Source organism: Asparagus officinalis, unplaced genomic scaffold, assembly GCF_001876935.1.
Source record: "Asparagus officinalis unplaced genomic scaffold, Aspof.V1 AsparagusV1_Un385, whole genome shotgun sequence".
Taxonomy (NCBI): domain Eukaryota; kingdom Viridiplantae; phylum Streptophyta; class Magnoliopsida; order Asparagales; family Asparagaceae; genus Asparagus; species Asparagus officinalis.
In genome coordinates, this window is record NW_017972650.1 from 8,975 (window position 1) to 31,835 (window position 22,861).

The 22,861-nt window shown below is 37.6% G+C and overlaps 1 protein-coding gene across 1 annotated transcript; it reads left to right on the forward strand.

Moving 5' to 3' along the window:
• The first annotated feature begins 209 nt into the window (after positions 1 to 209).
• On the forward strand, positions 210 to 19,048 carry LOC109827712. The gene is made up of 5 exons (XM_020394729.1): positions 210 to 737; positions 5,705 to 5,779; positions 8,163 to 8,259; positions 10,450 to 10,504; positions 16,235 to 19,048. The coding sequence occupies exons 1-5, from the start codon at positions 310 to 312 to the stop codon at positions 16,426 to 16,428; spliced, it is 849 nt and encodes a 282-aa protein (XP_020250318.1). The 5' UTR covers positions 210 to 309; the 3' UTR covers positions 16,429 to 19,048.
• Positions 19,049 to 22,861: the final 3,813 nt, after the last annotated feature.

The following is a 22,861-nucleotide window of genomic DNA, read 5'->3' on the forward strand; positions in this document are numbered from 1 at the left end:
CCTCATAACCGTCAAATCTATCTACCTAGAATTGTGAGAGATATTTTTAAAGAATTTAGTTACGGATATGCTATTATTTCTCCAACTAATCTCTATGAAGCACCAAAGCGGTAGGCTTTGATTAATTAGGAGGGGCGTAGTTTGCTAATTCACCGTCTCTTTTACAGTACACGGGTTTGTTTATTAGATGCCCCGGATCATCCAGGCGACACGTGCTCCCCACGCGTCAGCTCACTGCCGCGCTCTCCCTGACTTCCTAAATCCTAAACAGCAAACGGGGCTCCTCCCGAGCCTCGGAAACTCAGAAAGATGCCTCCTTTCCGCTGCCCTCTCGGGGGTCGCTCCCTCCTCCGCCCTCCTCCTCCTTCAAGATCCCTCTCCAGCCAAAACCCTAAGCCGCCATTAGACTCCGTGGGCCCCCTCGCCTGCCGCCTCTCCTCCCGCTCCGTCCTCCACTTCCGCGGCCCCGACACCATCAAGTTCCTTCAAGGCCTCCTCACCAACGACGTCACGACCCCCAATGTCCCCTTTCGTGCCCCGCCGCCGATTTATGCGGCTCTGCTCACTCCCCAGGGGAGGTTTCTGTACGATCTGGTCCTTTACCGGCCACCGGGCGGGGAGGTGACGTTGGATCGGGCGGGGTCGGGTCCTGGGCCCGATAACCCGGGGGAGGAGTTTGCGGTGATGGCGGACGTTGACGCGTCGACGGTTGATGAGGTCTTGGATTGCTTCAAGAGGTGAGTTTGTCGAAAAGTTTGGATTTTGTTATAGGTACGGCAGCGGAGGTGTTTGTTGAATTGCTTGTTAGGAGCGATTTTCTTGAAATGTGTCAGAATTTTTTGGAAGCTATTAGGCGTTGATTCCAATGGAAATTTTTAGATAAGGAGGGGGGAAAGCTAATTATCGGTTGGAAGGAAATTTGAGTGTGTTCTCTGTATGAAGAAGTGTAGAGACCTCAGCAGCATTGAGAACGGTGGGGTTTCACTGACATTTAAAAAAAAAAAAAAAAAAGTTTTAGTTGATGAAAATGGGAGTTGATCCGTTAGGTGGTTAAGTTTTGAATTTAGTAGGAGCTTTAGTTCGGACTGTTGGATCAGTTGGTTTCCAGTTATAGCAAAAAAAATTAAGGAAGTGTACCCTAGCAGGAGCAAGGAGTAGGGTAAGCTTGTTTCGATGTGCAAATCATGTTTACCTATAGAGCACTGAAGACACCTTGATATTGGTGTGAACTGTAGGAAGTTGTTATGGTTCAGGAATACTCCCAAGGATTTATAGTTTAAGTTAATGGTATGCAATTTGGTAGACTAGATTTGAGGGAGTAACCTGACAACTTCGGGTAGGGGCTCATGTCAAGATAAAAAGCTAGATTAGAGCGAGATCTATTGTTTCTTCATGTGCTTAACTAACTTGCAGAAGTTGTATATGCGTGAGTTTTAGACTTTTAGCATTCGTGTAAGCATTTGTGATTCATATCAAAGCATTTTCTGTTATTTTTTTAATAATAGGGTAAGGGGTAGGAGACTAGGAAATGATGGCTGACATGAAGAGATGGTGAATGGGCCTCTGAGTGGAGCTTGAATGGGACTAAGAGTTAGTTTGGTATTGATATTGCTTTTTCCAGGTTTCTTCTGCTTAATTTTTTTAAAAGTAATGAATATGTTGTTTGGTGAAACTTATTTTGCCATCTTATTGAAACTGCTGCCCCTTTTATGGGATTCTTTTAGAAGCAACATGAAGCTGATTTTCAAAAGCAGCTTTTGCTTTTTGTACCATATCTACCCTTTAGCTTTTGATACTATTACTTTTTATATTCTAAACTTATCTTGTCTATTTTGATAGCAAAAGATATGTCTATTTTTTGTCATCTCGATTATAATAATCTTTATGGACACTTTCACCAAACACATTTTTTTTTGAAAGTAGCTTATGATATATGATTACCAAACATCTATTTTCAGTCACTTATAAGAGTTGCTTATACAAACTGCATATATAAGCAACTTATCACAAGTTCTAGCAATACCAAACTGATCCTAGAAAGGCAAATGGTATTCAAACGGCACAGGATCAGAAGTAATCAGCAAGATGCAGTAACTTTGGGCCTTTTAAGCTTCTTGATCGGAAGCAGGGAAGGAAATCATCATCTCATGTTGGAAGCAAGCAATTACATTCAGAATTCTAGTATTTTAATCATTGCATTTGGGCACGCAGAGACAACCATCTTCTGCATTTTAGGCACTAATGCAAGCTGTTGTCAGCTCCGTCATTTCCTCTTGCTTTTTGATCTCATGACCTATGAAGGCTCGGCGGTCTCTTTCCCCATAGTCACTTTGCATTTGGATCTCCTATATCATCCCCTTCTTTCAAAATGGATCCTCCTTAGCTTGCATCACATAATATATGCATTTGTGATACTATGTTCAAGTCCTAGTTCGCCAACTTGATTTATTTCTGAACGAGTGGATAGTTTATTTTTTGTATTTTTTTTACCTTTTCCTCAGACCATTAGAATGTGCTATTTGCTTCTGTTATAAACTGATGGGAAGCAACACGAGGGCTTTGATTTGGAGGCGAGAATCGGTGACGGCTTGGCGTAATGGTGTTGTAATCCATCACGAACAGCAAGAAAGTTATTGTTTACGAGATGAACAGTGTATATGTTTTTGTTTACCCGTGAAGGGGTTTAGGTTTTCTTTTGATATTTTTGAATGGTGGTGATCTTTTGATGAGAGGACAAATGGGTAAGATGTTTGAGGAGTGAATTTTAATTGAAAGATAGTGTGATTAGAGGGCTAGGATAAGAGAAGGGTCTCATACCAGAGGGCATCACACCCCGACATTTCAGATGTCATATTTTTAACATTTCAAATACTAATAAAGATTTCACATCTCAAGAAAGTTTCTTTTCATTAATCATGGTCTAATTCCTCATGGAGGATTACAACTCTATTTATTGAAAAATTAAACCTGAAAAAAGTAAATCAAATCCTAACTAAATCCTAAGAAAGAGGAATCAAAGATAAGATCTCTAACAAAATAAATATCAGAGATCCTAACAATTGTAAATCAAATCCTAAGGAGATCTTTACCTAAAATTGGGAGATCACATCAAATATTACTAAAATAACAACGATACCAACAAATCTATACAATTCCTGATCAACAGTTAAACGATCGTCCTGCATCAAATCTTCTCTTGTTTTATAAAACTCGACATCGAGTTTTATAGTGGGAGAGTGTAATGTGTAATTTATTCGGTGGAAGTATTTCATCGAGGGCCGTAGGAGTTTCAAGAGAAGTTGTAGAACCCGATATTGAGTTGGCCATGGAGGGTCTGGGAAAATGAACTCAACAATCAGATTAATCTGGACCGAGAGTTTGAACTGTATTTCGATCTTACGTTCGGCTTCTGGGCTTGACTCAATTTCAGGCTTTGGAGTTGATGCATGCTTTGGATTTGAATCCACGTTTGGCTAAACTTTCAGTTACAACGTAAGTTATGGCTCTTGTACAGGTCTGAGTTCAGGCTTGAACTTCGAATCAATTTTCTGATGTGGTTTAGATTTGGCTCCAGCTCAAGTGCATCTCTCGCTTTGGGCTAGGCTCTGAATCAGTATTTTGCTCTTATTTTTCTTCTAGCTCAACCTTTGGCTCTTAGTCGATCTTCCGCTTTGGTTCTTCTTGTTTTAGTTCAGACTTTAGTTGTGGCTTAATCTCCAATTTTTGTTCTGATTCTAGATTTGGCTGAACTCAAGATCTAACTATGGGTCTGCATCTGGCTGGAGTTGAGGCACTCGTGTGGACTTTGCTTCAGAATTTGAAGTGGAACAATATCTTCTATATGGCTTAGATGAGTATCTCCTTTCTAGAAGAGGTTTCACACACACCCATGAGCAGATACCTGAATGAAATTCTGAATAATTTCTAGACCACTATTTTTTAGCTCTTCTCTTGAGCCTATAAGCATATAAATACATTTTTAGATCTGGCATATCGTAGATAAAAAATATATCTTCTATATTAAAAATCCAAACTTTAAAATCATAGGGTTCCTTATGTCCTTCAAATCCATAAAAATAAGTTAAGAGTACCAAATATTAATGGATTGAAATTGTACCCTTGTGAAGGAGGTATCGGTATTTTATCCTTGATAATCATGGGTCTGTCGGTTCTGATACTAAATGATGGGGAATAGCACGAAGGCTTCGATGTGAAGGCGAGAAATCGGCGACGGCTTGGCAGAATGGTGTTGTAATCCATCACGAACAACAAAAAGGTTACTGCTTACGAGATGAACAGATAAACAGTGCACATGTTTTTGTTTACCCGTGAAGGGTTTTAGGTTTTCTTTTGATATTTTTGAATGGAGGTGATCTTTTGATGAAAGGACAAATGGCTAAGAAGGTTGAGGAGTGAATTTTTGGTTGAAGGATATTGTAATTGGAGGGCTAAGATAAGAGATGGGCCTCACACCTAAGGGCACCACACCTCGACACTTCTCATGTCATATTTTTAGCATTTCGATAAGAGATGGGCCTCACACCTAAGGGCACCACACCTCGACACTTCTCATGTCATATTTTTAGCATTTCACATGCTTACAAAGGTTTCACATCTCGGCACCACACCTCGACACTTCTCATGTCATATTTTTAGCATTTCACATGCTTACAAAGGTTTCACATCTCAAAAAATTTTCTTTTTATTAATCATGTTCTAATTCCTCAATAGAGAATTACGATTTTATTTATAGAAAAAAACTAAACATGGAAAGTAAATTAGGTCCTAACTAAATCCTAGGAAAGATGAAACAAAGATAATATCTCTAACAAAATAAATCTCAGAAATCCTAACAATCGTAAATCAAATCCTAAGGAGATCTTCACCTAAAATTGGGAGATTTTATCAAATATTACTAAAATAACAAAGATGCCAGTAAATCTATAAAATTCGTAATAGATGGCTAACGATCGCGCTGCATCATAAACTCAAAATCGTCATTTAGGATCCTCTTCATTATACGCCGTTCAGTCCTCTTTCCTTTATCATGTATTCCTGCTCAACCTGAGCTTTATATGCCCAAAACTTTGCTTTTGGTCACGTTAACTTTAGTTTTATTGATTTTGTACACTTTGTCTGTTCAAAGCTTAAAATGCAAATTTTATGTCAAATAACCTGTGATACCCGGACACGGCCAATTCCGTGTTGTACCTGTGTCGGGTACGTTTTGGGTGCGGTTCCGCACCCAAATGCCAGGGACACGGGAGCCAAAAAAAAGACCCACACGTGGGAGCAATTTAAGAGGGGGGAAATGGGTTAGTTTGTTATCGGGTCTGGTTTTTTAATGCGATAACCCATTCTGATTCATTTAAGTCATCTTTTAATGCGATCTTACCTTTGTGTCGTTTCTTTCTCACTTCCAAACCTGTCAGAAGACCTCTTGATAGAGAATAGATGATGGAAGTAGCGGGATGCCTTTTAATGCGATCTTACCTTTGTCTGAGACCTAACTGTCTCCATGTTTGAGACCAAAGATGTATGTGATTTGTTGCCTTGATGGTCTTCTTATTACTACTACAAAGCTGAACAACAAAGTCCAGGTACATTTTCTAGGTGCAGAAGACAAATTAAAATTGAACCAGACCCATTTAATATTTCGACTCCTTGCTTCATTCTCTACTTACCCATCTGGGTTTCTTTGTAGCGGGGGAGGTCGAGGTCGCGGCGGCGGCGGCGGCGCTGTCGGGTCTGATCGGATTGATGCGCTTGGAAAACTGCTGTGAGTTTCTCTTTGATTTCTTGGTTAGGGTGCAAATTTTCACAAAACCGCTTTTCACACTGCGATGATCTGCACAAGTTTCAAAAAAGTTCCACAAATTTGGCGGTAACAAAAAACTTCGCTTGATAAACTCTAGTAATGGTATTTGCTCTGGGATAGAAATTTTCAAATGCTCAGAGGGACGTTGTGAAACTCCCGAAAGTTGAAAGGTTTTTCCTCTTTAAGTTTTCATGTTCAAAAATTGTGCAGTTCATCTCACAGTTCAGGCGGTTTTGTGAAAATTGATGTAAAATTTGGAGTTGTTGTAGGAATTTTTCTTTTTGTCCCCCCCCCCCTCATTAGCTTGGATGATTTCTCGAAGTAACCCGTTGCTCAGTAATTTTCTACAAACTATTACAATCAAGGACTTTTTAAACTTGCATGCATAGTGGTTATTATGGAGTGGTATTTACAGTGCAATAAACAGAAGTGTTTGCAAATCTAAATGCTTCTAAAAGTTTGCAGCTCAACTCAAGATTATGTCCAAAATAAATTGCTGACACCATTATGCTGATATGTTTTGTCACATCAAATGGCCTTCTAAAACACAAACTGGTTGATACATTTGATTATAAATTTTTTACACAATAATTGGCAATTGAAATTATAACCTAATGACTTTCCTCCCGGATCTTCTCTGGTGCTGCCAACTTGCCAACTTTTATCTTCAGCCATTTTTTGCGATCATAAATCTATGCCAAAAGAATTACATAGATTTCCTGTGCTAAGTTGATTAAGATACCAGTTGCTCCTCCATATTGGCACTTTGCACTTAGGCTGTTACTTTTCATCATGTTTAGACGTCATCTGATCACAAGTGTCAATCCTTCATAAACTTTCTGAAGGTGATCTATCATTCTAGAGATGGACATATTCTGGATTTAATTCTGGAAGCAGATAGTACTGGAGGTTTGTTTTACCTTGTAAAATTTAATTAGGAGACACCAACTTACAGTGCTTAGTGTTGATAAGAAATTCCTCACTCAGCGACACGCTTCTGGTGAATATTTCATTTCTATAATTTTCATTCTTGTCATTAACATTTCATTGTAAAGAGTAATTACAGTGTTTTAAAGGTGATGCACCTTAGTGTCTTAGGCGCTCAGGCGAGGCGATCTTATAACTTAGCGCCTTGCATATTGCCAAGCGATGAATGTTACTAAGGCAAGCGCCTTTTGGTGCCTCAATAGCTTGCCTTAGCACCTCATGATTTTGCCTCGGTGCCTCAGGCGTGACGTTCGCCTAAGGCATGTGATGCAAGATGCATGATGTTTGTCTCTAGTTTAGAATTTTGAGGGTGTGAAAGGTGTCCGACAAAGTAAAGTTTGTTTATGTTATTGAATTTCTATATTTCTTTTTTCTTGGTCGATTTTTTACCTTTTTTGTTATAATGTATTTTATTACCTATATTATTTTGAGGACATGCCAAAATTTGAACTTTAAAGTTCAAAGTTTGCTGCTTAATAATCTATGTTAGCAGTACTAGTTAATACTACTATTCAGTATTTGTTACTTACTACTTCATTAAAATCGTTTATAAATTATTAGATTTGTGATTTTGAAAATTTGGCACTGATTAAGTTGTCTTGTTGCTATTTATTGATATTTTCATATTATTTATATTGTCTATGATTGTTTTTGAATATTTATCACCTTGGTTCGATCAGGTGATCGCCTTTCTTGGCACCCTTCGCCTCATGCAACATAGGACCTAATCGCGTTGACCTCGCCTTTTGCTTTTAAAACATCGGGAGTAAAGTTAAATTCTAATTGCACCAACTTACAATGCTTAGCGTCGATAAGAAATTCCTCACTCAGTGGCACTCTTTTGGTGTATATTTCATTTTTATAATTTCATTCTTGCTGCTAACATTTCATTGTAAGGAGTAAAGTTGAATTCTAACAGATATTCCAAACTGATACTTGAAGATTAAAGGTAGCTCGTAACTGCACTTTTAGCCTTTCTTATAATAATTGTCTGATCATAAATACTTAATTTATGATAAGAAAAATCTATGGATATAGTAAATGTGAATGACATTTGGGTGGCTACATCAACTGAATGGATCCTCATTTAAAGAATAAATAAATAAGAACACACATTTGACGGATTTTTCAGTCAGTTAGCAATTGGGATTTTCTCCTCCTTTTCCTTCCTCCGTCTTGATAGATATAGACGATTGACAACCAGTTGGAAACCTAAACTATACTTTTGAACTATTTCTGGTGATTTTCTTGAAGCCATGGCATGACTCTTGTTTACTAAGCCTTTCCATCGAGTTAATTTCTACTCGGAATGCCCTTTACTTTATGCTAATTTCAACTAATTGTCTGTGTTGTAAATTAAGCAGGCAGTTAGGAAGGATAATAAGCAACGGTTTAGCCTTTTGGAAGAAAATGGAGAGCTTTTTATTCGTGCGAATCAGGGCCACTCAATAACGGTAAATGTTTTGGCAAGTCGATATGCTGTTTAAGTTCCATAAATTAAGCAAGACTGGTTTGGAATGAAGCTTTCCCACGTGTATGCAAATACATAAGTAAATCTGTGTATCATATTTTATGTTCTTTTTATGAGGTTATAATTTGATGCTATCTTATACTTCATGTGTATGCAGATATATAATAGGTTTCCTCCATAGAGTATAAAGCTTGATAGGAGTTTGACTTGCACTACTATCTGCAGGAATGTTTGACTACGTCTGCTATATAAATTTGTTTGTGGCTGTAATTTGGAATTTGTTAGACTTGACACCCACATCATTGTTATGGTTTCAGAAACCAAGGACTAGAACTTAGTGCTATTTCAGTTTGCCACCATGTTCGTTATTTTCTCTGGGTGCCATTTAAGTTTGTCAACATGTTTTTCATTTTATCCAGAGATTCTTCTCTTACCATAAGTCCATCACATATGATAAACTTATTTATCATATGATTCTCTCTACGAAATATGGAGCTAGGGGTCAATGATGCTGTTTGCTTTCAGGATGTTCTTTTTTTCTTTTTCTTGTAGATAGGATCATAGGAAATCACCCATACATGAAGAGAGGCCTAAGATCAGCTACAATGTTGGCCAACTAAGTGGACTCTACGTTTTAGTATAACTTGTTGGAGATAAACCATGAATATTTTGATTTTAATCACTTACTTTAGAAATAGCTGCATAAATTAAACAGAGTAATCACAGGAGATGACTAGAGAAATTTCAGGATGAAGTTGAAGCATCCAAGTGGTTCCCTATGAGGACGGCCACTATACCTGATAGTGGAAAACTCCCATAAAAGGTCATCTAATATCATGATCATATGGGGAGTAAGGAGACTGCAACAAATTTCCAACACAAATTTTAAAGTTGGTGATTGCACTGATGTAATACCCCACCCAACCCCCAACCCCCATCCACAAAAGAGGGAAAAAAAGAAAAAAAAAGAAAACAACCACCACCTGTGGCACTGCCAGACACAGTCACATAGAACTTGTAATTTTTCTGTTAAGTATTCTACTAGTTCACACGTGAAGGCTACATGTCAATAGCTTAGGATTGCTCCCAAAGTGTGAAAAGAAAGCTTCAAAGAAATTTGTAAAGTGTTGTGACTGTACTTCGTAAATTCTCTAAGCTAAGTTTTGTATCACTGAAGTGGCTAGAAGTTAGCTAACTGGTAGCCTGGTAAGATTGAATAAAGTCTATTCTACCTTCTCTAGCAATCGGCCATGACCTCACATACATGCGAATTACGAACTTTAATTCTTTTATCTAGTGAATAGGTCCAGTGATTCCTGCTATGCTTACTGTTTTGAATCTGGGAAGTCAAACGGACGAGATGACTCAGAAACAAGCATAAAACACCCCTGCTGTATATGCAAATAATGCAAATCACACATGCTGACAAGCACATGTATGAGACTGGTGTTTCTTTTTCCTCAAGCGTTTGCATAATAGGCTTAAATCAAGTTACCGAAAATTAACATATGGTATGCTTAGTTTTCTTTTGCTGACCTGAAAACAGTGAAAGTATAAATCAATAAACCTTGGGCTGTTTCCTAACATCTATGTTACGTACCATCAAAACTAAAATTAAATGATCAACTGAAATTCTAAAAAACCAACTAATAATGATTTAACAGGTCCACTATGGAACTTGTGTAAATATTTGGTTTAGACAATGAACCTTGTTTATATATTTCAAAGTTATATACAATTTCACCCAATATATTAAAAAAAATGAATGGTTCCAAAAATGAAAACAGTAGCTAACTGTTTTTGAGTTGTTAAATATACTTTGACATATGACCCAAATAGTTATCCTGTACATTTTAAGAAAAAAAGATCAAATCACCATTGGCTAAAGACTTTGTATCTAAACTGTAACTAATGGTCTATTAATTTTGTTATACAATCCAAAAATAAATAAATACACAAATGGAAACTAAGAGTGAACATCTGAAACTACTGAAACCCGCTTCTTGAGCTGTATAAGAGGGACTGAATCCGAGCCTTCAGACCTTGGGTTTTTGTATTATTTGATCCCTAGTTGCTCAAAAACTTGTTTCCTACTAGGAGCAACTTCCAGTGGCTTATTTATCTTTTTACGGTTTAGTTTTGTTCATTTTTAATTGTTCCATATTCCTTGTAGACTATAAGCTCCGAGAGCCTATTGAAGCCCATTCTCTCAGCTGATGAAGTACCAGGTAAAATTCTGGAGAAGAAACTTCTTGACGATTTTCCCCCTAAATTTTCAGCACTCATAATGTATATAACAAGCTGCAAAAAAGCTGTAGAAAGGATTATATTTAGTTTCTGTTTTAGAAAAGATTAGATTTAGTTTCAGTTTTACAGTTTTAGTTAGGATTCCTTATTTGAAGGGATTTTGTTTCCTTATTTGGTGGACTGGAATGCCGGACACATCTTCTATATATTAGGCTGTGAATATTTCATTAAAAGCAAGAAAAAATACTCAGTTTTTCCTTCATGGTATCAGAGCAAATATGGGCTGTGAATATTTCATTAAAAGCAAGAAAAAATACTCAGTTTTTCCTTCATGGTATCAGAGCAAATATGTATGCCCTAGTCATTCTTCTTCATTCATCATTATATGTCTGCCCCTTTCATCTGGCCATTCTTGTTCTTTACCATGACCAAATACGGCATGACTTTACAGACATCTTCCTCGGAGGTTACTTCCAGATCCGAGGTCAATTCCCTAGTCCCTTCGGTCCCTGATTTTCCCTCGAATATCGTCACAAACCATAAACTCCATGGCCAGAATTATCTCCAATGATCTCAATTTGTATTCATGTATATTTGCGTCAGAGGGAAGGATGGACATCTCACCGGCAAAATTGTGGCTCCGGAGACTGCAGATCCCAAACACTGATCCTGGAAGATGATGATCATCTTGTTATGTCTTGGCTGATAAATTCCATGACCACTGAAGTTGGAGAAAGTTTTCTGCTTCACAAGACAGCCAAGGACATATGGGAGGCTGTACGTGAAACATACTCAAACACGGAAAATACTTCTGAACTGTTTGAGGTTGAGACAAGATTGTATGACCTCAAACAAGGAGATATGAGTGTCACTCAATATTTTAACACCCTCACAGGTTGTTGGCTGCAATTAGATCTGTATGAGGCCTATTCCTGGAAATGTGCTGAATATTCTGCTTTGTATAAGCAGATTGTTGAGCAGAAAAGGACTATTCTTCTTGGCCTAAATAAGGATCTAGATGAAGTCAGGGGGAGAGTCATGGGAATCAAGCCCTTTCCTAACCTTAGAGAGGCCTTTGTAGAAGTTAGAAGAGAGGAAAGTAGAAAGAAATTAATGCTGACAGAAAATAAACCTGCAGTGGAAGGCTCGGTTTTGTTCACCCACAATTCCTCTCAACCCAATAGGTCTGGAAAAGGGCGCCTTGGTGTGACCATTGCAAGAAACTTGGTCATGTCATGGCTACTTGCTGGAAATTACATGACAAACTAACAGATTGGAAGCCATCCCATACTCGGTTTGAGAGAGAAAACCGTGCAAATGCTGCAGTCACCACAAAGAACAATCCTTTCACCAGAGAGCAGATTGAAGCATTGCAGAAAATGCTGAGTCAAGCATCGAGTTCCGGACAACTATCTCAAGCACCTGCCGAACCACACACTAGTCTCCTTGCACACCAAGGTATCTTATCCTATGCCCATATTGTCCAAAATAAATCCTCAAAGCCATGGATAATCGACTCATGAGCCTCAGATCACATGACTAGAGACATCAACCTACTCAAAAATTACTGGCCATGCACTAGCAGTTCTGGAGTCCGAATAGCTAATGGCTCTTTATCACCAGTGGCAGGAATCAGATCAGTTCAATTGACAAAGGACATTCTGCTTTCTTCTGTCCTTTATGTTCCCAACTTGAACTGTAGTTTAATTTCCATCAGTCAACTTACTCGTGACCTCAATTGCGTGACTAAGTTTTATTCCAATCTTTGTGATTTTCAGGCAGTGGATTTGGGGAAGGTGATTGACAGGGCTGAGATGCATAGTGGTCTGTATTTGCTCAAAGAAAATAATCTCCTTGGTAGACAAGTTCAATCGTCAGGTTTTGGTCCTACATCAAATTCAGTCAAGTGTGTTCTAAATTATGTGTCTGTTTCCAATTCAGTTTCAATTGAAAGTCAAGTTATGTTATGGCATTTTTGCCTTGGTTATGTAGAGAAGTTGTTTCCCCATTTATTCATCAATAAAAGTTCGAATGTTTATCAATGTGAAATTTGTCAACTTGCAAAGCATACTAGAAATATATATTCCAGTTTACAATACAAACCCTCACATCCATTCTTTGTCATTCATAGTGATATTTGGGGACCCTCACGTATCAAAAATATTAATGGGGCTAAGTGGTTTGTTACATTCATAGATGACCACACAAGAACTACTTGGACCTTTCTCATGAAAGAAAAATCAGAAACATCCACAATATTTCAATCCTTTCACTCCATGATTTTTACCCAATTTCAAAGCAAGATCCAAATTCTTAAGACTGATAATGCCAGGGATTATTTTTATTCTATTCTTGGTTCTTATCTCTCCAAACATGATATCATTCACATCAGTTCTTGTGTTGACACCCCACAACAAAATAGGGTGGCAGAAAGGAAAAATAGACACTTACTAGAAGTTGCCCGTGCCACCATGCTCACCAACAGTGTTCCTAAATATTTCTGGCGGGAAGCCATCCTTACTGCCACCTACCTCATCAATATTATGCCTAGTCGAGTCCTAAAATTCCAAACCCTTCGTCAGATACTTCTTAATGCCTATCCCCATATCTGCTCTTTTTCTTCTGACCTACCACTCAAAAGTCTTTGGTTGTTCCTCCTTTGTTCACATTCACCAACATTAATGCACCAAACTTGATCCAAGATCCCTTAAGTGTATCTTTATTGGTTACTCCCCCAACCAGAAAGGATACAAGTGTTACTCTCCAATCACTCGAAGAGTATACAACACCATGGATGTGACATTCTTTGAAAATCAATCATATTTTTCCAAATCTGACATTCAAGGGGAGAACTCAAGAGAATATCAGATTTGGGATCCTCTTCCAGACACCAATGATATGTCTACTCAACCAAAATTTGTCCCTATCATTGAAACTGTCCCAGAAACACCAGTCACTGCTTCTGTGCCTAAAACAGCCCCACTTGACTCAAATCAGCCATAACTTGACACTCAGCCATAACTTGGCACTCACAATCCTGAAACAGTTCCAACTGTGCCTATTCCTGTGCCTGAAACAACCCCACTTGACTCAAATCAGCCACAACTTGACACTCACAATCCTGAACTACGTGTCTATAGAAGGAGAAGACCTACTGAGCATATACAGGACATCGAACTCAGGATTCTCAATCATTGGAACCGGGTCCTCCTGCACCTGACAATCATGATGGTATGGAATCCTTATCATATGATGCTCATGCTCCTATGATTGATGATTTGAATCAGCCCATTGCTCGCAGGAAAGGTGTTAGGGGGTGCACTGGTCATCCCATTGAGAAGTATGTAGCCTATGGAAAATTGCTTCCTCCATACAGGGCTTTTGTTTCCACTCTTGACAACGTGCAGGTGCCTAATTCAATACAAGAAGCTCTAAGAATTCCAGCATGGAAGAAGGCAGTGGAAGAGGAGATTCTGGCTCTAGAAAGGAACAATACATGGACTCTAGTTAAACTACCACAGGGCAAGAATCCAGTTGGCTGTAAGTGGATGTTCACAGTGAAATACAAGGGAGATGGCAGTGTTGAAAAATTCAAAGTTAGACTTATAGCCAAAGGTTTCACACAATCATATGAGATTGACTACCAGGAGACATTTGCTCCCGTTGCCAAACTCAACATAGTTTGAGTTTTACTCTCTTGCAGTGAATCAAGATTGGCCTCTATACCAACTTGATGTAAAGAATGTCTTTTTTAATGAAGATCTAAAGAAGAAGTCTATATGACTATCCGTCAGGAATGGAAACCAGTTCAAACAGCAGGTTAGTGTGCAAGCTGAAGAAGTCCTTGTATGGTTTGAAACAGTTTCCACAAGCTTGGTTTGACAGGTTTGCTAAGACAGTGACTGCTAATGGGTATCACCAGTGTCAGGCTGATCACACTTTGTTCGTCAAAAGCAAACCAAGAGGAAAGATTGCTATTCTCATAGTATATGTTGATGACATCATCCTGACAGGAGATGATTCAGAGGAAATTGTCAATCTCAAAAATATGTTGGCTACAGAGTTTGAAATCAAGGACCTTGGGACCTTAAGGTATTTTCTAGGCATGGAAGTGGCTCGGTCTAAAGAAGGAATTGTCATATCCCAAAGAAAATACATCCTAGATTTACTAAGTGAAACAGGTCTACTTGGATGTAAACCTGCAGACACACCTATGGATCCTAATAAGAAGCTGAATAGGAGTAAAGACATCAGTCCCGTGAATAAAGGAAGATACCAAAGACTTGTTGGTAAGCTTATCTATCTGTCTCATACTAGACCTGACATTGCATACTCAGTCAGTGTAGTAAGCCAACACATGAATAATCCAAATGAGGATCATATGGAAGCAGTAAATCGAGTAAATCGAATCTTAAGGTACCTGGAGATGACTCCAGGGAATGGTCTACTATTCATAGTCTGAAAAAACGAAAAGTAGAAATATACATTGATGCTAGCTGGGCAGGAGAATTAACAGACAGAAGATCAACTACTGGTTATTGCTCATATGTTTGGGGTAATCTTGTCACATGGAGAAGCAAAAAGCGAGCTGTTGTCTCTCGTAGCAGTGCAGAGTCAGAGTATCGTGCTTTGGCGTTGGGAATATGTGAAAGAATGTGGCTTCAAAGGCTTTTAAGAGAACTCAAGGTTCAAACACAGGATACAGTGAAGATGTTTAGTGAGAGCCAACCTGCTATTAGCATAGCCAAAAATCTCGTTCATCATAACAGGACAAAACATATTGAGATCAACAAACACTTCATCTCAAAGAAGGTCAACAACGGAATTGTTCACTCAGTTATGTTCCAACAAGACAGCAGATTGCTGATGTTCTCACCAAAGCACTTCCAAGAGCTAATCGAGTAAATCGAATCTTAAGGTACCTGGAGATGACTCCAGGGAATGGTCTACTATTCATAAAGTCTGAAAAAACGAAAAGTAGAAATATACACTGATGCTAGCTGGGCAGGAGAATTAACAGACAGAAGATCAACTACTGGTTATTGCTCATATGTTTGGGGTAATCTTGTCACATGGAGAAGCAAAAAGCGAGCTGTTGTCTCTCGTAGCAGTGCAGAGTCAGAGTATCGTGCTTTGGCGTTGGGAATATGTGAAAGAATGTGGCTTCAAAGGCTTTTAAGAGAACTCAAGGTTCAAACACAGGATACAGTGAAGATGTTTAGTGAGAGCCAACCTGCTATTAGCATAGCCAAAAATCTTGTTCATCATAACAGGACAAAACATATTGAGATCAACAAACACTTCATCTCAAAGAAGGTCAACAACGGAATTGTTCACTCAGTTATGTTCCAACAAGACAGCAGATTGCTGATGTTCTCACCAAAGCACTTCCAAGAGCTGTTTTTGATGAATTGAACTTCAAGCTTGGTTTGTATAACATATACTACCCAGCTTGAGGGGGAGTGTAGAAAGGATTAGATTTAGTTTTTGTTTTAGAAAAGATTAAATTTAGATTCTGTTTTAGAAAAGATTAGATTTAGTTTCTGTTTTCCAGTTTTAGTTAGGATTCCTTATTTGAAGGAATTCTGTTTCCTTATTTGGTGGGCTGGAATGCCGGCCACATCTTTTATAAATTAGGCTGTAAATATTTCATTAAAAGTAAGAAAAAATACTCAGTTTTTCCTTCAAAAGCTAATGGCCTTATACTACAGTTTGTGTGCATGGAACCTATAAGAAGAACTTGGAATCAATCTTGCAATCGGGACTAAAGCGGATGTCAAGATTACACGTTCATTTCTCTAGTGGCTCGCCTGCAGATGGCGAAGTAATTAGCGGTATGTTCTCCATAATTTATTATCACTTTACGGTTGTAATTTCTTTTTACCTTCATGAGTTAAAATTCTGATATCTACTGTAAAGTAAGTTAATCCTGCATGACAATTATGGGTAAAATTTGAAAAGCTAAATTAATTTAGAAAGACAGATTTAAATCTTGCCTTCATCATTCACCCTTCTAAAATAATCATACAAAACTACATTATTTTAGAATGCTTAGGGTGGCATTACACTGAAATAAAGCTTTGACATATGCACAGAAAAGAGAAGTACAACAAAAGGACACACATGTTTAGTTAAGATATCGTAAATTACAACATTCATCTTTTCTTCCTTCCATCTTCAACGTCCCAAAAGATAAACCTCACTAATCATTTTCTGGATTTTATTCAAAAAATCTTTTCCATTTGGTGCTTGAGGCCGATGGTAAGTGCTTGTCATAACATTCCTACATATGAGTCCTCCTGGCTTCCTTTTGAGTAGAACGTTAAACTGCATGATGATGATGATCCGGTCTCTCTGAAATTGTTTCATCCAGTTCAAGGAACTCATTTCAGTGTTATCCTTATACCAGACACAGATGTCAAGTGTTAGAAGTTTTTTCAAAGTGTCTGACATAGTAACTATTGAATGTGATGGAATGGGGATGCAGTGTGTCTGTGTGTATAAGTTATTGGATATGAGCTGCTACCTCTTTAACCAAGTAAGCTGTTAAAAGAGAATGGTAGCGTTGAGTATTGTTTGGTTGTAACCGAACAAAGATCGAACCGTCTGACTTTTAGCGGTTCGGTGCAGTTTGAATACTGGCTTAGGTTTCATTTAAGCTGTAGTAAACTCACTCCGGACCAAATTGACCGACCTCACTTAAGGATTCACGTTAATACTTCACTCATTCTAATCCTTTGTGTGTCCCACCTACTATACCCATTCAAAGTCTCACCGTTACACCATTGCCAAGTCCGTAAGCCTACTCAATGCATAATATGAAGTCTCACGGTAAAACATCATTTCAAACTAATTTCAAGTTGTCCCTTTCATCAAAAAAGAAAGAAAAAGGAAAATTGTAAGCTGTCTCCAAAAAATCAACTGAATAATAGAGAGAGAAGCTCGCCTTCAACCTTCTTGCCAAATATCAATAACAAACCGATCATCATAGCTTATTCCTCAATCACCTTTTGGTTCTTTTTCAACCTCTAACTTATTTAATCTCCAATCTATCTTTTTATCTTGTATTTACCATGACAATGGGGTCTATGCTTAATGGATTGCAAGAGTCTATTGTTGCAAGTTGCTTCATGGTGGTGGAGCAAAAACTGACTTAACCGAACCGAAACCGCTTGGCTCGTTTTTGTTCAGTTTGTCCGATGGTTCGGTTTAGATTCGGTTTGATTCAAGATGGTCAAAACCGGCCGAACCGACCGTATGCTCTCCCCTAGAGTGTCGTGATATCCACTAGTTCGAGTATGACTAGTAGGATGCGCTTTGCCGCCGGCCTATATCTGGGTAGATAATTTAGCAACATGAACCGTCTAAACAAATTTTTCCTATGCACACGTGTGGGTATATATATGTATATGGAAAAGTGGGTATGTTGTGGCTACTCATTTTTTTGATGAGCTGCTGAGAGATAGATTAGTGGTAATGATCATCCTGCTAATCACATGTCATTGACATCTCTTGGTTGCTCATTTTGTTAAATTAGGTGACATTTCATAACTAGTATGCCCACAAGCACACATTAACATACACATGCAACCATGTACACATGCACATATGACACATGCATACGCAAGCACACCCACCTCACACCCATCCACATGCAAGGGCACATGCACACGCATTCACGTGACGCCCGCACACAGACACAAGAAGTGTGCACGCACACCCCACCTACCCGCCCACACGCGCGCAAGCACGTGCACACCTGCGTGTGACATACAACTTTTTCTCTCGCCAAGTTAGCGCTTACATTAGCGCCACGTCAACCAGGCTCTAGAATGTTAATGTATATTCTTGAATATTCTTGTATATTCATGCATAAGAGATATTTGTATAGAATCTCAAGAGGATTAATCTTGATCATTGGATGTATAAAATTTTCGAGAAGAGAAATCCGGGCCATTTATGTAAACGGGAGCCTCTCTTATGTAAAGAGACCAAAGGGGAGCTCATTTGTATCCAAACAAGCTTGAGTAATAGAAATCTCAAGTTCCCTCTAAAGTAGTGTTCTTGTGTGCTTTGTTTGGTAGGCTAAGCTTAGCCGTTCTAGTGAGCCAGAGTAACTAAGTGTCGCACAGGAAGGCTAGCTTGTGAGATAAAAAAAGGCGCTGTGACGCACGCACGCACATCAAAGTGCATGATATGTTATGGAACACAGCGTACAAAAGTGCATGATATGTTGGAAAACACACCATTCAGTACTGTGCAATTCATTAGAAATTGAATGATTCATGGTATATAACATACCAAAGTGGATGATATGTTAGAAATTGAATATTCACTCCGTTCATATTGATCAAAACAACTTCTTAAATATGAAATTTTTTAACTTTTAGTTTATGAATTATGAGATTATTTATCTTGAGAAAAAATGATTTGGCCACCATTTGATGCACTAGTAAAAGGTCATATGAGTTGCATGGTTTGATTTTTAATAACGTAATAGCATGAAGATATATGGAATGAAGCAGCTTATCCAACTTTTCAATTGTAAGCTGTCTCCAAAAAATCAACTGAATAATAGAGAGAGAAGCTCGCCTTCAACCTTCTTGCCAAATATCAATAACAAACCGATCATCATAGCTTATTCCTCAATCACCTTTTGGTTCTTTTTCAACCTCTAACTTATTTAATCTCCAATCTATCTTTTTATCTTGTATTTACCATGACAATGGGGTCTATGCTTAATGGATTGCAAGAGTCTATTGTTGCAAGTTGCTTCATGGTGGTGGAGCAAAAACTGACTTAACCGAACCGAAACCGCTTGGCTCGTTTTTGTTCAGTTTGTCCGATGGTTCGGTTTAGATTCGGTTTGATTCAAGATGGTCAAAACCGGCCGAACCGACCGTATGCTCTCCCCTAGAGTGTCGTGATATCCACTAGTTCGAGTATGACTAGTAGGATGCGCTTTGCCGCCGGCCTATATCTGGGTAGATAATTTAGCAACATGAACCGTCTAAACAAATTTTTCCTATGCACACGTGTGGGTATATATATGTATATGGAAAAGTGGGTATGTTGTGGCTACTCATTTTTTTGATGAGCTGCTGAGAGATAGACTGTTTAAAGGTTTGATCGTTCAATTTGTGGACCTCTCGTTCATAAAAGGAATCGAGAGGGGATTTTGTCTTTGGTCCTAACTGTTTAAATGTTTGACCATGTGAGAATTTTGTGAGGGAAGATTGATCCAACGAAGTGATCGAATCTCATCTCAGCAAAAGAGTATTCAGAAATCACCGTAGGGATGTAGTGTTTATCACTTTGTTTGTAATGATCGGGTTATCCCTAAGAAAATTACATATAGCATTCTTCCGAGAACTTCCCGTTACATGAACCATCCACTGATGGTGTAGTTCCAGTCAAATACTTTGAGAAGATTGAAACATGGCCAAAAAGAGAGCAGATACAATTCTAAGTCAGGTGGTGGTTGTTCTATTAAATTAGTAATCAGCTTGATATTCTGTTCTATTTAAATTGAAATACTGTATTCTGTGCCTCTATGATTGCAGAAGTATGAATGTATGTAAATTTTGCTCAGGAATAACATTTTGAATCCAGAAAGTTTTTGAATTTGGTTTCAGAGAGAAAAGTTAGAAAATAGGAAATTCTGATGGCAATGTCAGCATATATTACCTGTAGATATTACTTTCTTCTGTATCTGAATAACTATTATGTTTTGATACACACTCTCTCTCTCTCACTCATCAAGTATCTCAGACATGCACTGTTTCTATCTATATACATATTTGTAGAAAAGCTATATTGTGGGCTTTTTTTTCTTTTCCATTTGTACCCTCTTTATGCACTATGTACATTGTTTTAAATATCCTCGACATGGCCCGATATATCTCCTGATTTATCCTTTTACAAGGCTTGTCGCAGTGGTTTGTAAATATCCTTTATTGCTTTTAAGCTATTTTTGGGTGATATATTCCCGATATGTTCGATATCTCAGTTGATATGTTGACTGATACATCCTTTTATTTGGCTTGTCACAAAATAATATACCGTGTTTGGCAATTTTAGGGCGAGATATCATGACTTTGCCATTATATCAAATGACATTTTGGCTGAAAAAATTAGATGAAATGTTGTAATGTTGATTTGTACTTTTGTTTGTTTTACAAGTTGATTAGTGATCCTAAACATATATTATTTTCATTTTTTATGCTTAGATTTCATTAAGTATGTTGATTTTAGAGTATTGTACTATATATGCAAATATCTGTTATGTCATTCCGATATTTACCACATATTTCTAGTATTTAGCTGATATTCGCAATCCGATATAAATTTTGGTTATTTGATATTATTATGATCCACAATATTTTACAAGAGAGGATATATTACAAGAGATCACTCAGAAATCACTCAGAGAACACTCAGAATTTTTATTTCTTATTTAAACAACCACACTCTCTGCCTTCTCCCTTCTTCCTTATTTATAGACGCTTGAGGAATCTTTAAAGTCGTCATCATTATTTCTCGAAGCTTCGCAGAAGTGTCGCACTAACTTTGAAAACGACCCGCATATATCACAGTAAATAAAGTGGCCGCAATATGCACAGGAAGATGCTCCTTTAAGGAAAGTAGCTTTATTAAAGCTGCTTTATAAAGCTGCTTTTAGAAAAGAGATGCTAGACGGCTCCCCGAGGCTCAATCTAGTGTTTTGTCTGCTTATAAAGCTGGGCTTTTACCTTTAAGGTCTGGAGGGTTATTAAAAATTTCAGCCCAAATGTCTTCAGGGTCTTGGGCATCTTGGATATGATCCAGACCAGGTGTATCTTCTTCCATAGAAGAAGCATGACTATTAGTCTCTGGTTCGTCAAAAGCTTCAAAGAACTGCCTTTTAAAATATTCTAAGCACTTCTGCTTAATTTCGGCTTCAGAGCTTTGAGGATATTTTCGCCTTATTAAGGCTGCCATTTTAGTCATAGGATTATCTTTTTTGACTTCTTGAGTCATATTTGACTCTAACAGAGTTTTATTTCTCTGGATAATTTCCTCTAATTCTTTGACTTTGGTCTCGAGACAGATCCCATTCCACCATCTGCATTGGTATGTTCTTTTAAGAATAGGAATATGTGATGGGGTCCAGTCACATATAAGCGACCAATTCCAAATCCAAGGAATTTCTACTTCTGCAAAGAAGTGTGCGAAGCACATGCCATCTATGAGCTGGCTTTCATCCATTCTTGATAATTTTGGATGACTGTCGACCCATGAAGAATATAACTTCAGAAGGGGTTCGGGAATAATTGCAATTTCAATTCCATATGTTTCCCACCATTTATAAAACCAATTAGGAACTCCCTTTTGAAGGGCTTCAGGACATAGCTTGATAAGCCATGTATGCTTTTGTTTTGGGTTCTGATATAAGAACAGATCAAAGAAAGCTTGTTTATAGTCCCAATAGTTGAATTTGTAAACTTCTTTTGTAGCTTGAACTCTTACCAACGGTAATTCTTCATTGGGGTTTATAGCCCAATTGCGAGGAAGTATAACTTCTCTGATAACACATTTGCTAAATCCAGGAGGAACAGAATGATTTTCTGTAGTCCAAAAATGGGTTATTTCCATTCCTTTTTGACTTAATAAAGTCCTTATCCAAGCTCTTGATTTTAAAGAAAGAGTAGGATAGTAAGTGTCGTGAAGATATCTTTGCCGAATTGTTTCTGGTTCTTGCATTAAAGCAATATCTTCGGGTTCTAAATATAGAACTATATCTGTATGAGATTTTTCGAACCATTTAGTTTCCTCTTTTACTATATTAGTAAAAGGTTCAGGAGTATTTTCCTGATCTACGATATCTCGTACACCTTTATAAAAGGTTTTAGTATGAGAAGAGTTATGCTTCTTTGCAATAGTTCGCCAAGATGTTGGCTGTTGAGATGGAGTATGACTCCTATTTGGTATTGCTTCTTGACCTATGAGGTCAAAAGTAGAATTTGAGCTGCTGTTTCCGCCTCCTCAATTTTATATTAATAATAAAATAATATTATTATAAAAATATTAATAAAATATATAACAATAACAAATTGATATACCAAAATAATTAAATATATAATTATTTGAAAATAATAAGTAATAATTCTAATATAATAATATCACAATATTATAATATATTATACAATATTATATTGTATTATATTTAATACTTATAATACTATAATAATGTAAACTAAATATTATAACATTTTATTAGGATTATATTTTATTATAATTAATATATAATATATTAATAATATGTTTAATACTAATGTTGTAATGGGTCAAACTAGTGT